Here is a 14,319-nt window from a genome sequence, read left to right on the forward strand (position 1 = left end):
GCATTCTGATATTCTTTGCAAAAGTCTTGTGTTAAGGGTGCAGCAGGGTCATGAATATGCCCTTTTATTTATTATGGAGTTACCAATTTGTGCTTCCTTGCCAAATAGAATCTGTGATTAAATTCACCAACAGAATCATCATGAAAGGATGAAGTGCCTGTTCTAAGAGAATTTTCTAATTTAGAATTTTTTTAGCTGTTGTTCATTTTGTCTTTATCGGCGTTATGAAATACAGCACCTCCATGTTTGACACATTCTTACAGACAATGGCTTGGGTTCAAGTTAGCCCAAGTAATCCATATGGCAAGGACAGTGTGACAGGTTGCATAAGTTTAAATCCAAGATCTGTTAAATTTACTTGCCAGGGTTTTCTGACAGGCCAGTATCACATTTTATATGTCATATGATCACGGGCTCTGCAGATACTCTTTGCTGCAGGATAGTAGCATGCTTTTATTTATTTATTTTTTTAATGTCTGATTGGTCCAAGTTTGCATTACCTGTTGTGTTACCTGTGATTGGTCAAGGATAGCACCTGGTGTGTTAACCGCAATTGGTTCAGGATAGTTTGATCTGTTGTGTTAACCATTTAGTCCAGGATAGCATGTTGTGTTAACCATGATTGGTCCAGCATAACATTATGTAGCCACGTTAGTCCTGCCGAAATTGGCAAATGAAAAGCTTTGATCGAACAGTTGTAAGCGGTACGTCATCTGCCTTACGGGCAATAAAAAGTGTTTGTGGGCAGAAGCAGTAGAGCTCACTTATGAAATTATGTAAAGTGAGTTAAGATGTTAACACTTTAGGAGCAGTATAAGGAAGAGCAAACAAATGTAAGGACTACACCAAATTAAAAAAGATCACGTCAAAGTCGATTACAGTCATATCACGAGTAGGATGTGAGCATTGATTTAGCCAGAAATTCACCAGGACACTTCACAACAAAGTTAGTAATGCTATAAAATGTCATTTAAGATATAATTGGTTCAATAATAGTACAGTAACAATTTCGAAGAGAACCAGAACCGAGGCATACAAGGGCTAATCTTTTTGTACATCCTTGTATGAGGCGCTTACCTATGCATGACCCATCGTGCCCAGACCCCGTGAGGCTATTGTGCACCCAAAACGTTCTCACCCATTTCTGAGAATTCTGATCTGTGCAACCAGTGAGGATTTATTAGGACACCTTCAATTTCTTCTCTCTTTGCATACAAGTGTATAATTATTCAAGCTTTGGTGTATACAATGAGTCCCTTTTCTATCTAATTTAATCTTATTTAAATATTGTATATGTGGTTGGGAACCAAAGGAGGCACTTTTTTTCTGTCCAAACAGAAAATGTCTCCAGATAACTTCATGTAACAGCATCCCAACTGGTCTTGGAGTTGATAGATTTCTTCTTTTTTGTGTGTAAATTTGGGGCTCCAGAGAACAATATATTACAATGTTTTCCTGTTGTTTTCCTATCCTTTATATTTCATTTTGTTATAGGTTTATTTTTGTCTGCGATAATCCAAATCATACCATATGGAGCTGTCTTCAATCATATTAGCTTTTCAAAGAGGTTATGACATGTGAAGTTTTACATTCATTTTTGTAGACATTTGTTAATCCCAGTTACCTCACTCTTTCTTGCATCATGCACTGGCTCACCATATCACTTTATGTGACAGTTTCTCTTCCGAAAGCTTGCCTGAACGTTGGCATATTTTGACAGTTTTCAGTCTGTTCTGCCTTGCTTTCCTTTATGCAGTTTTCCATGCTTGGTTAAATATGTGGATTCAGAGCTGGAATAAATACTAACATTCCCATTAAAGATGCTCCTACATGCTGCAGTGTGTCTTTCCATTTTTTATTTTTGGTTATTTATTTTTTGGGACACCTAATGTAAAAATGAAGACCCAGAACGTGCAAAGATGTCATCAAAATGTAGAATAGTTGTTTTGAGGAATCTAAAATCTATGATTGTCAATATTTGTTTATCACAGCTTAATCACAGCTGCTAGCTAGTGTAACTAGTTAAGAGTGCATTTTGACCAATATCTACCTAAAGTAAGCTACTTTGAGTGGTTAACTACCTAACCTAGCTATTTACTTTACTTAGCTATTTTGTCCTGACATGTTTGAATCAAAACGAAATGAAAATCTATCCTGATTGTTTGCTGAATCAATTCTTGATGATTCAGGGTAGCTAGCTAACCTAGTGAATTTAGCCACCTGGTCAAAGTGTAAAAGCCATGATTATTAAGGTTGTCTGCCAGATTTAATTAAAAAAAAGAAAGAAACAAGTTCACATGAAATGGGCCTTAATGAAGACATCGCTTTAGCCAAAGAAATCTAATCATTTCCAATGTACCATTACAGGAGGAGAAAAAACACCAAAATCTAGGTTGAAGTTTAAGGTAGCATGTTAACTAATCATCGGCATGTGAGTGACTATAACAGTTGATACCTGCCTGTAAAGTGTCCTTGAGTCTGAGAAAGGTGCTATATAAATGTTAATAATAATATTAATAATAATAATAATAATAATAATAATAATAATAATAATAGCTAGCAAGATTAAACAAAAAGCATCAGGGAGATGAGGAAGAAAATATGTTACTTGCAGGTTTGTCAGCATGGGGAGATTTACATGTGGGTTCTTACAATGCGACACATAAAAAAAGTGAACAGAGCTCGAATGATGTGATATTGTTAAGGGACTGAGGGGGCAAAACGTTCAATTAATATTACAAATACAAGAAATTTTATACACATTCACAGTGTATATGTGAATGGTTTATACATTGAAAAAAAAATGCATCAAAAACAAATAAGATGAACAGTTCCATAGCTGGATACGCCTAATATATTCATGGACAGAACACTGGAGCTTTATGGCTAAACAACCTCTGCGCTTGAGAGGAAATAAGATATTTTAACTTACACTAACTATCAATCAAAAGGTCCAGTAATACACAGTCCAGAAGTACATTTTAGTAATGCTAAAACGAGACTGCCGTGTTTATGTCGTCACACCTGCTGTTTGTGACGTCACAGAAGCAGATATATAAAAAGGCTTAACTGGCGTCATGGTTACCATTTTGACAGAGTGCGCAAACTGGACAAACCAAACTACGAACTACAAGGATATTCAACAATTGTTATTTCACATTTTCCTGTGGATAAATTGGATTATTGTCAGTTATAGATTTCTCCGATATCAAAGGTAGGCCTAACTATTCTCTTTAAGGCAAACTGGGAAACGTCTATATGAAAAGAGTGCATAGGGACAGGAAAACACACACACAAGCAGTACAACCAGTAAACAATGAACACTAACACGAACGTGTACACATGTACGATGACCGATATCGAACGAAACACACACACATGAAACGAAGAACCGCGTGCAGGTGTGCGCTAACAAGGGCGGCGTATTTACAAACAAGACGCACGTCACACCGAACAGTCAACAGTGAACTCCCACTGCACGTGGCGGGGCGTACCACGTGATCAGTGGGAACGAGCCCTTATCATGACAAACGTTTGCTGAAGAGTAGTTGGATATCAACTAAGGGTTTTTTGGAAAATAATATACAAGTAAATAATAAAGTAAAATGCAAATAGTATACACAAATTGTGTTATGTAAAATGCTGCATAGTTTAATTTAAGAGAAAGTTTATAAATATACATTTAGTGGGATATCAATTGATAAACTTCAAATAATACATTATCAAAATGATCAATATTATTAATATGCACTTTTTGTACTATGTAAAATCTTTTTGATGTACGTGTCATTTGCATTAAGAGAATGTTGAACAGAATAAGTTTATAGAGGTATAATTTATAGTTTATAGTTTATTTGTAAAGTAATTAAAGATTTAATATATTTTCTGGTTTTCCCCAGTGAGATCACCATGAGGGGGGCAGGAAGTACAAATAAGAACTTCTTCCCTAATCTGAAGACCATCCCAGCTCTACCCAAAAGCTCTATGGAGGCAATGGCCAACCCAAATATTTCTCCTTTTCGTTTCGTTAATTCGCACAGAGGAGGAAGCAGCCACTATTTCCCAGAAATTTCTGGAGTCCCCCAGAGGAAGCAATATAAACCTCAAGTCTCTCAAAACCTGAGAAAATCTGGCACGGGCACAACATTAGCGGCACTGCTGAAGGCCACTGATGTAAAAAATGGTGGAAAGTCAACAGGCAGACTCCTGGATGAAGGTCAGCGATGCAGCAAATCTCGGTTCCCTTCTCTGGTTGTAGAGCCACACACCAAGAGCAGTGCTGTGAGTGTGAAGGCTGATCACACTCCACCAGCTCCATCCATCTCAAGGCTACCCGCCCTCCACCCAACGCTGCCTGCTCTCAAACAAAAAAGCCCCAAGCCTGCTGTGACCCTACATGTCCCCCACAAACATGTCAGGGAAGTCCCAGGAAAGGTGCAGGACAAGCACAGTGAGGTGAACTCTACATTTTACACCAGGCCAGAAGTGGGTGAGGTCCTCTACCAGGACCTGGAGAGGCTAACGTCAGCCCGTCAGTGTGCCTCCAAGGTCGAAGCTTCCCAGCACCAGTATGACCTGAGCTGCCACAAACCGCTGCTCATCAGGAGGGCGACCTTACATAAGGTAGAGAGCAGAGCTGCGCGCCCAGCTCCGCCTGCCCCCTCCCTGGTGCCACGTCGCAACCGTGTGCCCCGGCCATGCAAGACTGAGGATAAAAACAAGAGGCAGGACAAGTGCCAGGATGGCCAGGCTGCCTCTACTTCCCCTGGAGCCAAAGAAACAGCTGTCGTGAAGATTTATTTCTCTCTGTTGTTAACAGGGAGAAGGAACTGTGGGCTTGACCAGTTGGGACAACAGACAGGTGAGCATAGGGGACCTCGCATTAATGGGTTAAAAAAAATGACTTCTTTTGACATTTATTTCACCATCGAATACTAGAGTATTGAGTATTGAGTATTGAGTTAGATTTGTTTTATTTGTCTGTTGTGTCTCAGCACCTGCACCAGTGCATGTGAAATGAATGGACTTCACCTGCTCTGTAGATGACCACGGTCAGTTGCCTTACGGCCTTTGTAAGCAACAGAAACCTTCAGGGCCATGTTTGCACATTTGCTCTCCAACCTGAGATTGTCTGACATCCACCATTCCTGACACTTATTACTTCCTGAGAAAAAAAATCTTTAAATAAATGTATGCAATTTTAAATGTATGCAGAGATGTTGGTCTGTGATATTTCTGTTTCAGTTATCTTGAGTGTTTCTCCATTTCCTGTAGGATAACTAAAAAGAGAACCTACAGTACAAATGTAAAAATGGGTGTACGTTTGTTATCTTTCTTCACAACTGCTTCCTCTCCAACATACACATACTTGTGTTCTTTTCTTTCTACTGGACAATTACAACACACATTACATTTACTTTGACTTAAAGCACAAAGTTACACATCTGACTTTTGGTCTCTTCTGATTCAGCAAACACCAGTTCTCTTCTGCTGGTTGATAATCAGGGAAAGAAAAACTTTATCAGATATGTAATGAGTTATGTTTGACAAAGTCACAAATAACACCAAACATAATTAACCAATGCTGATTTTAAAGACTGCATAGACCTACCGATCAAGTTATGTAAATGACCACATTACTTCCAGTGAGTAAAACCATAAGAAAATAAGTAATTAAGTAATTAATAGATAACTGTCTCAAAGCCCCATTAACCACATTAGTATTTTAATACTGGTTTTTGAAAAAAGAGAAAAGAAAAAAATAGTACAGTAGAAATTGCCAAATCTTGCAGCTGTGAAAGTCAAAGGCTGTCACTCTTTGGTGGTAGTGGAACTGATTTAGCATTATGGGAAAATTCATAGATATAGTAATCATACGTTCTCCATACGTAATCATATGTAAACCAAAGACATAAAATGGTGAGATACTTTTACTGACCACTAAAAGTATCTGACCATTTTATGGCTTTGGTTTACTCCGTTGTCAGTAAGTTATTGGATGGATGAAAAGGATTCCTGTGTATTATTTTTTTTGACATTGTCTTTTGATGTTGCTTAAAGCTGTAGATGTCTGTACGGTAGAGTATGTACTGTTACACTGTGTAATTCCTTATTCAAGTTTTAAGGATACGTTGAAAGAGTCTGAATGAGTATTGCACAAACAATGAAGACAAACGGTACTCACATGCAACACCAACACGTAACACGAACAAAACAGCGACAATAAGCACAAACATGAACATGGGCAATAACTGACAACTAAGCACACACCTACAACAGTTTAAATACAGACAGACTTAACAAGACTAAAGCAGGTGCAGGTGTGTGCTAAACATGGGTGTGGTTACAAACGAGACAAACAATGAACTCCCACTGTACGTGGCGGACCGTACCACGTGACAGTGAGATGGGAGCATTCCGTGACAGTTTTTAAATTGCTTTTAAATGTGAAGGATATTCCATATCAATACATAATACTTTATGGAGCATTAGAAGTGGTCTTCACTGGCTTTGAGTGAAGTGAGACATTAACATCTAGGTTGATTCACAAATAGGACATAGAGCTTACTTGTGCTTTATGTGTTGAGTAATGTTACACTGAACCGATGCTGCCAGTACTTGATCTGCTCGTCATTCTTTTTGTAGACTGAAGATTGCGTTCATGGTTTGACAGGGACAATTTTGGAGCATTATGTATGATGAATTAGGTTCAAATGACATTATTCAAATGGTGCTTGGGTTGAGAATGGTATTGCCATAATTAGGTGGCACTGTGGATGCATATTGCAGCACAGTTAAATATATAGCTTTACATTTTCCTTTTAAAAATAGTCAAATGTGATACCACTGTGACTCTCAGGGGAAGAACTGTCTTTTGGGGAAGGTTAGATTCCAGTAGCCATTTGGGAATATGGGTTTTTTATTACCCATTGCAATTCTGAACAGTCCAAAGAATGGTACCTACCTCCAAATTTCAAGTGAGATTTTATGGTTCTTGAGTCCACCAGACTGAGGTCAAATAGCCATAAAAGTTGATCACGTGTCCCTGTAGGAGTTTTAAACATTATTTGGTGAAATTTAAAACCTGATAATGGTGGTGGAATTCTAGACTTGCTGAAACTGACTCTCTGTTTCCCATAACTTGGTGCTCCAGAATGGGTGTTGTGGGTTATTCAATGGTAAAAAAAATACAGTCAAGGAAGATGAGGGGGAATTGCTGTTCTCTACTGCATAGTCCTGAAAGGGGAAGAATCAAACCAAACTAAGCTGGCTGTGATCACTACTCTGTTTGGTACAACCATACTAGGAGTTGGTTATTGTGATGTTAGTGGATGTTGGTTGTAAAAAACAAGGGCATAAAATTGTAGGCGCAATTTTTTGCTATTTTGATTTCTATCAAATTCTATCAAATAACAGAACTGGAAGCATTTGGGCAGCAGCTTGAGGCCACTTCACTTTGGCTATGCAAAACAGATTTGAGACACATAGATGATGCATTTTAGATACTGTTTTTGGAAGAATGTTGTTTTTTATATCCCCATGAACACTGCAGCAGTAGGTAATTTTTACAAAATTACGAATCAGGTAAGGGCTCTAAGGTATAAGAATTTTCAAAACTGTGACGTTGACAGCACAGAAAGCGCGAGAGGTGAAGTTTCAAGTAAGTAGCATTGTCCATGACAAAGAGAAATAAAAGACAAAGGTAAAAGTAGACGCGAGAAGAAGTCAGCATTCAGTGGCGCTCAGTAAGTCGATCTACAGTCCGTTAATGTGCAGCGCTGACTTCAGATACCCGTGGGCTTAAATAAAAAGAGAAAAATAAGGAACAGGTGCATTGGGATGGTAATCAGGTGATTGTGAGCGTGGCAGGTGTGTGGTGCGGTCCTGAGCAGGAGTGGGCGTGTCCCTCCCACGACTGGCCTCCCATGACAAAAATTCACTTGTTAAAGAAATAGTGGTAGAGAAGATAGCTGGTGGGCTTGGCTATATAATGTAAAACACCGCTGATTAAAACAGGAATTATAACAGTTGTAATGGGATTCTTAAGGCAAAGCAAAGTTTATGTATATAGTGCTTTTTACAACAGCTGTTGTAAAAACAGCCCCAGTAGAGCAAGCCAGAGTCGACAGTAGTGAAGAAAAACTCCCTAAGCCTGAGAGTGAAAAAGCTCAAGAGAAACCAAAACACAAAAAGGGGAACCCATCCTCCTTTGGTCAACACAGAATAGACTCTTACTACACTGCTGTATAATACATTTGTCAATTCTCTAGAACAGTAGGGTCCTTTGTAGTTCGGTATACGATCCTAAAATTGGGCAGGGTTAACTGAGCAGTTATGGTACTGGACTAGTAATCAGAAGGTTGCACATTCAAGCCCCACCATTGCCAAGTTACCACAGTTGAGCCCCTGAGCAAGGCCCTTAACATTCAAAATGTCCTTGGTCAAAATTATAAGTTGCTTTGCATAAAAGTGTTTGCTAAATGCTGTAAATGGAAAACTAGAGGATGGAGCATATGATGTGGAGTCTCTATAAACCTAAAATAATAAATAAAGGCATGGTCATATTAACAAGTGTGAGGAATGGTAACAGGCATAAATGAAATACTTTTTATTTATTTTCTTTTTTTGCATAATAAATTAAATTAAATTAAATATAGCTAGTATGGTAAACGTAACTACACTGTAATCATTATATGAGCTCAAGAATGGATAATGACACACACCGCATGAAAGCGCAGCCTGATCAAAGTTGGTGGTTGGGTGATGTGCATGTAACCTCTCCTCAACCTTCCAATTGCCCCTCCATGAGGCACAGAGTCACAAAGGGCAGAAGAAAAGAACACAAGCATTTCCCTATATCTCTCCTTGGCCACAGACAGAGCAGTTACAAAAAAGCATGTCGCTGCCAGTTATACCATGTTTGACTATATACGTGACAAATAAACTTTGAACTTTGAAGAGACATATCTAACACACTAAATTGTGCTTTATATTGCACCTGTTTATAACAATTAACCTTTCATGTAATGGTTGCATATTTGTATTCCAAATCACACTTTTATGTAATGATGACAATTGGCTCTACCTAGCAACCTGTCTCCCTGGATACCCTGTCTCATGTCTTTGTTTTGAGTTGGTTCCATTCCTTATCTTCATCTTCTCCGTTGCTGTTCCGGTCCTTGTTTTGGTTTTTGCTGTTTTATTAGTTATCACCTGTTTATTATTAGTCCTCATTACCCTGTGAATTTAAACCCTGTGTTATTCACTGTTAGATTGCTGGTCTTTGTGATTCCTAGCCTGTGTTTGTATTCAAAGCCTCGTGTTTTCTATGCCTGTTGTTTATGTTATCGCTAGTGTTAGTTGTTTGTTCTTAATGTTGCTTGTGTCATTGTTATAGCCTGCTTCTCCTTCTTTCATTATGTGTTTTGTTTCTTTTTGTTTACTAAACAACTCTAATTATGGATTTGTCCATAATAAATCTTGCTGTTCTCAGCAAATGCATCTGCTTCGTGATCCACTTCCCCCCTTTACAGTAATATTTAAATTCCTTCCAATTTAATCTTTAATCAGCTGCATCCTTATTTTCATATTACATATTGTATTTAGATAACACAATTGTATTTTTCTCTACACATTTTTTAATCAGTGATACAAGCAGGTCCTGTGCCAAACCCAGGCAATGATCACTATTCGGCAAATAGTTGGTAGGATGAGTTTGTTATTACACAAAAGGGAAAATAAAAAGTAAAGGGAATTTTAAATAATGTTTTACATTGATTATTTTTACCACTTTCTTAAAAAATACAACTGTATATCAAAGTTGTGTTAATTGATATTGTAACAGCCTGAGTGCCAGAGGGCATGGAACACGAAGCACAGACTCCCTTGACAGTGACAGACGTTAACAAACAACTAATAGAACGATGGCACTCACTTAACATAAACAGTTAACATGAACATGAAGCTAACTAGCGTGAACATTAACAACTTCTACAAAAACAAGGGCAAACATGAACAATGACCGACAGTACTGCACAAATGAACCTGGGTTTAAATACATAGACATAGCAAGATTAAACCAGATCCAGGTGTGTGCAGGCGTGGTTACAAACGCCAAAAACAAGAACCTCTCACTGCACGCAGCAGGCCAAACCATGTGACTCGTGGGGGGAGAGAATTCTGTGACATATCTAACCACCCAGACATGTAGCAGAACTGGAAGAAAAAAAATTGTGTGTGTACCCAGTCTGTTGGGGGACCTGATATAACTTGTAATGTGGCGCAATAGAGAAGCAGATGCAATCACTAAGAAGACTGAGATATAATTGGGGCAAATCCAAAATCAGAGTCATTGAAACAGTCCAGAGCCGACATGGAAAACATGATAACAAACATAAGGAAAACATGGAAAAAAAGGAAAATAAACAAAATAATTGAACAGGCTAATCAGAAACTGAAAACCACATAGAACACAGAGCAGTCTCCCTATTCGTTAGAACTGTTGAACCCTGTTGCCTGAATTATGGCCTTTCCATTATAACCTGAAGCCAGAACTATTATTGAACTATAGCCCTCAGAATGTAATTAAGTTATTAATATTATTACCCGTAGAATTGACTGTAAACGTTTGACTTGGCAGAGAAGTCAATTTAATATCTATATTGCTCCCATGCTGACAGATTACACTTAATATTAACAAAATTCCCACCATCCCAACATCCCACCATGAGACTGATTACTTTAAGAAATGTGACCAGCATCTGCAACAGGCTCAAACTGTTATGGAAAAAGAATAGCCGAATAAGTAAAATTTAAATGCTCTTATTGTTACGATTCCAGTAAGAATGAGGCAAGAGGTAGAACGCAAATGCAGGAGGCAGTTTATTAAATGAGGTAAATACAAACACGAAGGGCAAAACAAACCCAAAGGGGCAACACTAAGAGTAAAATAATACACAACCGGAGTGAACAGAAAAGCAATGGCGATGACATTACAACAAGCATAAGCTAAACCTGACAGAAGGAACATAACATCACAATAACCAACATGGGAAACCAAACGCAGGGTTTAAATAACCAAGACAATCAAGCACTAATCAGACACATATGAACATATGAACAGGGAGAACCAAAGGACTGGAATAAAGGAACAGACGAGCGGTGGAGAAAATGAAACTATGAAACGGAACAACCAGGAAGCAGAAGGAAAACAGACAACAGGGAAACTATGAAAACAGGGATGTCAGGAGGGTGGCCATTCGTGACACTTATAGTATAACATTTGCAGATAAAACACCTCATAAAATCTTCACACATTTCAGCATTTGCCTCAGGAGTAGATATAACACTCAAATCCAATGCCTTATTAACTGTATTAAAAAGAATGTTAGGAGTGCGGGAATGTTTGGCAATTATATTGAGAAGGTCATTTGCTCTTGCAGCTTTTACCACATACTGATAATTAAGTAGGCATTCTATGAAAATTTGTTAAGAAACTTAAAGATCTTTTTTCCATTTCCAATATCTAGCTTGCTACATATCTGTCTGAGTGCACATGTATATTTTTAAGGTTGCTGGATTTAAACAGAGCAATTAAGTCTAAGATGTCAGCACATGTAGCACATGTAGAATTGAATAAATCATCCAACTCATCAGTGCTAGTACATTGAGGAGGGTTTGCAATAATGCAATCTAGAGAAGTTGAAAACTGACTGACCATATGAGGTGTAACATAAAGTGTTGTTATGAAATGAAGGACCATAATACATTGGAAATACATGAAATTAAGATAATGGTTATAATTGTTCTCTTTATTACCAGAGAAAATATTTAGATTTGTGAATTTGTTTTGTTGTTTGTGGAGTTATCTTGCCCGTGATTAGCAACACATTTTGAGAAAATCATATGTTTGAATGTAGCCCTTAATGTCACGCAACCAGTTTCTCTTAGCTCTGAAAAAAATAAATATCAATACACTTCCCAGAGTCTCATTCACAGCAAAGAACAACATTCAACCCATGACTGATCATTTATTCATCCTCAATAGACTATTGATTTCACCTGTTTCACATTATCAATGTTTATATAAACCTGTCTGTTTCATTATATCCTTGCAAATTACTTTTTCTAGTCCATACTGATTAGTTTATTCTCTTTGCGTATATTTTGTTTGGACCCTGTTGTGTTTTTGGATTTTTGCCCTCTTGATTTGTTTGCCCTGTTGTTTCTGTCTGTCTTTGTTTTTGTTTTTTTAGGCTGGTTTTCTCTGTTTTTTGTTTTTTTTTTGGATTCTCCCTCTGGATTCTCTTTGTTAATTAATTAATTCTTTTTATCTGTGAGCATCTGACCATTCTGTCCTAGAACACTTTACCCTACCCCTCTAACTCAAAAGAATTAGCACACTTTATCCATAGATGTTAATTTGCAAATCGAAGGTTAGTGCCTATATCAGACCTATGTATTCAGGGATAATGACAATGGATTCATGATAAATAAACCTGGCTCGATAAATAAACATGAATCCTGCTTACCCTTGCTATCGATTACAGTTACACTCTTATTAGTAACTCTCATCAATTGTAGACTGATCTTGGTAAGACCAACATTTTTTTCACTTGAAGTAGCTTTAGGAAAAAAGAAAAATGTGGTCTTGATACTGTTTACTTCTACTGGTGAATCAATTAAATCATTTAATCATGTAAAGATTAAAGTTTTAGTTTTTGATGCCCCCCTCTGAGGTAATAAAATTATATTGTAAGTAGAAAAGTATGGATGGCTTAAAATAAACTTGGTTCACGTAGACAAAGTCCTCTGTAGGCTTCAGTGTAAGGCCTCAGAAGTCCTCTGTGTCAGGCCTCAGTCAAAGACCTCGGTCTAATGCTGGAACATCTCAACCAAGCACTAGAAGAAACAATAATATGATGAGCACCAGGTGGTTTTAATGAGATCACTTTTTTAAGCCAGAATGCGTGTATTGCGCTCAGATTTCTCCCGTTATGTCCCAGGCCTCTGAGTGAGTGATACAGTCTGTGAGCTCTGATCTTCTTGCCCTAGGCCTGCCCCAAAACCCACCTCTGGTACAGCTCAGAAAACTGATGGCCCAGAACCCTGACAGTGTGAGCCTGACTGAAGTGCGCAGGTCCTGCTCCCTTGTCTTCCACACAGACGTCCTGAAGAACTTCCCCTCCGTACGCCACCTGCTCGCCTCTGTGCCCAATGTCGTCCGGATCCAAGGGGTCGGCGTCCAGACACGCGTCCTGCCCCCTGATCCGTAGACGTCACAGGATGTGCTGGCCACTATGCGCTCTCCCAGTGACGGGTTTCCCAATTTCACAATCGATATTAAGATTCTGGGACTGCAGTAGTGTAACAAAGTGACGTTTTCCCATGTTTATAACCCCGTACTGCAGTACAGGCAGCTGACCAGAGGGGGCAGCAGCACCCTGAAGACTGAAAAGTGATCAACGCACAGCCTGAGTGGATAATAAGTACCTTCTTCAGGGGGCCCTCATGGGCAGTTGCATCCCAGAGGCCTTCCAGACGTGGAGTACTGACACATTTTGATACCTTTTAAAAACAGACATTTATACTTGGGACCATTGCAAACCTGTGGCATTGCATTATCAGCTTGGAGTGATGGAAGTCACAATCACCAGAAAAAAGACTAACCACCAAAACACAATCACCAGGAAAATACAGTCATGAGAAAAAGACTATAACCAGGAAAACACAGTCACCAGGAAACAAACTTAAGATGCAAAGGCTTACGTGTTTAATGAGTGTTTGTTTGCATTTAGCATTTTATAAAATTGTTTATCTTCTCTTAAATACAAAGTCATGAGATATCATGATTCAAATTGTGACTGCTGCCTTAATCTCTATCCAATGCAAATGAAGCTAACAGTCTGTAACCTCAGTCAACATTTTCTGTGCCTCTGAACTAACTTACATGGTTAGTAGTTGGAATTGTAAATAAACTTGAAACATATAAACAGTAAATAAAATAAATGTGAAATGTGTGTGTGTGTGGGGGGGGGACATGAAAAAATGTGAAACTTATCTTGTAGAAAATGTAAAATAAAGCTGTAATAAACTGGTTCATTCAAGAACTAAAAAGCAATATGTTTCTTCATCTGATTTGAGCTGCACTTGACAGAATAAAATCACTTTATGGTAGTAAAGATCACTACTTGATCTGGTGTGGCATTTTTACACACTTAAGTTGTTTTCTGTTGTTTTAAAGACATTCATAATATCCCTTTAAACATAGATTTACATAGGGTATTGTTTATTACACTGATGTTGTCAAACTCTAGTACT

General features: G+C 38.2%; 1 protein-coding gene across 1 annotated transcript in view; it reads left to right on the forward strand.

Moving 5' to 3' along the window:
• Positions 1-13,417, forward strand: part of col27a1a (collagen, type XXVII, alpha 1a) — a 96,553-nt gene extending 83,136 nt beyond the window's left edge. Inside the window, exon 62 of the mRNA XM_035521251.1 lies at positions 13,054-13,417. Coding sequence (XP_035377144.1) covers positions 13,054-13,095 — 42 coding nt within the window. The 3' untranslated portion in view covers positions 13,096-13,417. The remainder of the gene's footprint in view (positions 1-13,053) is intronic.
• The last annotated feature ends 902 nt before the right edge of the window (positions 13,418-14,319 follow it).

The sequence above is a fragment of the Electrophorus electricus genome, chromosome 22, assembly GCF_013358815.1.
Source record: "Electrophorus electricus isolate fEleEle1 chromosome 22, fEleEle1.pri, whole genome shotgun sequence".
In the NCBI taxonomy this organism is placed as follows: Eukaryota; Metazoa; Chordata; class Actinopteri; order Gymnotiformes; family Gymnotidae; genus Electrophorus; species Electrophorus electricus.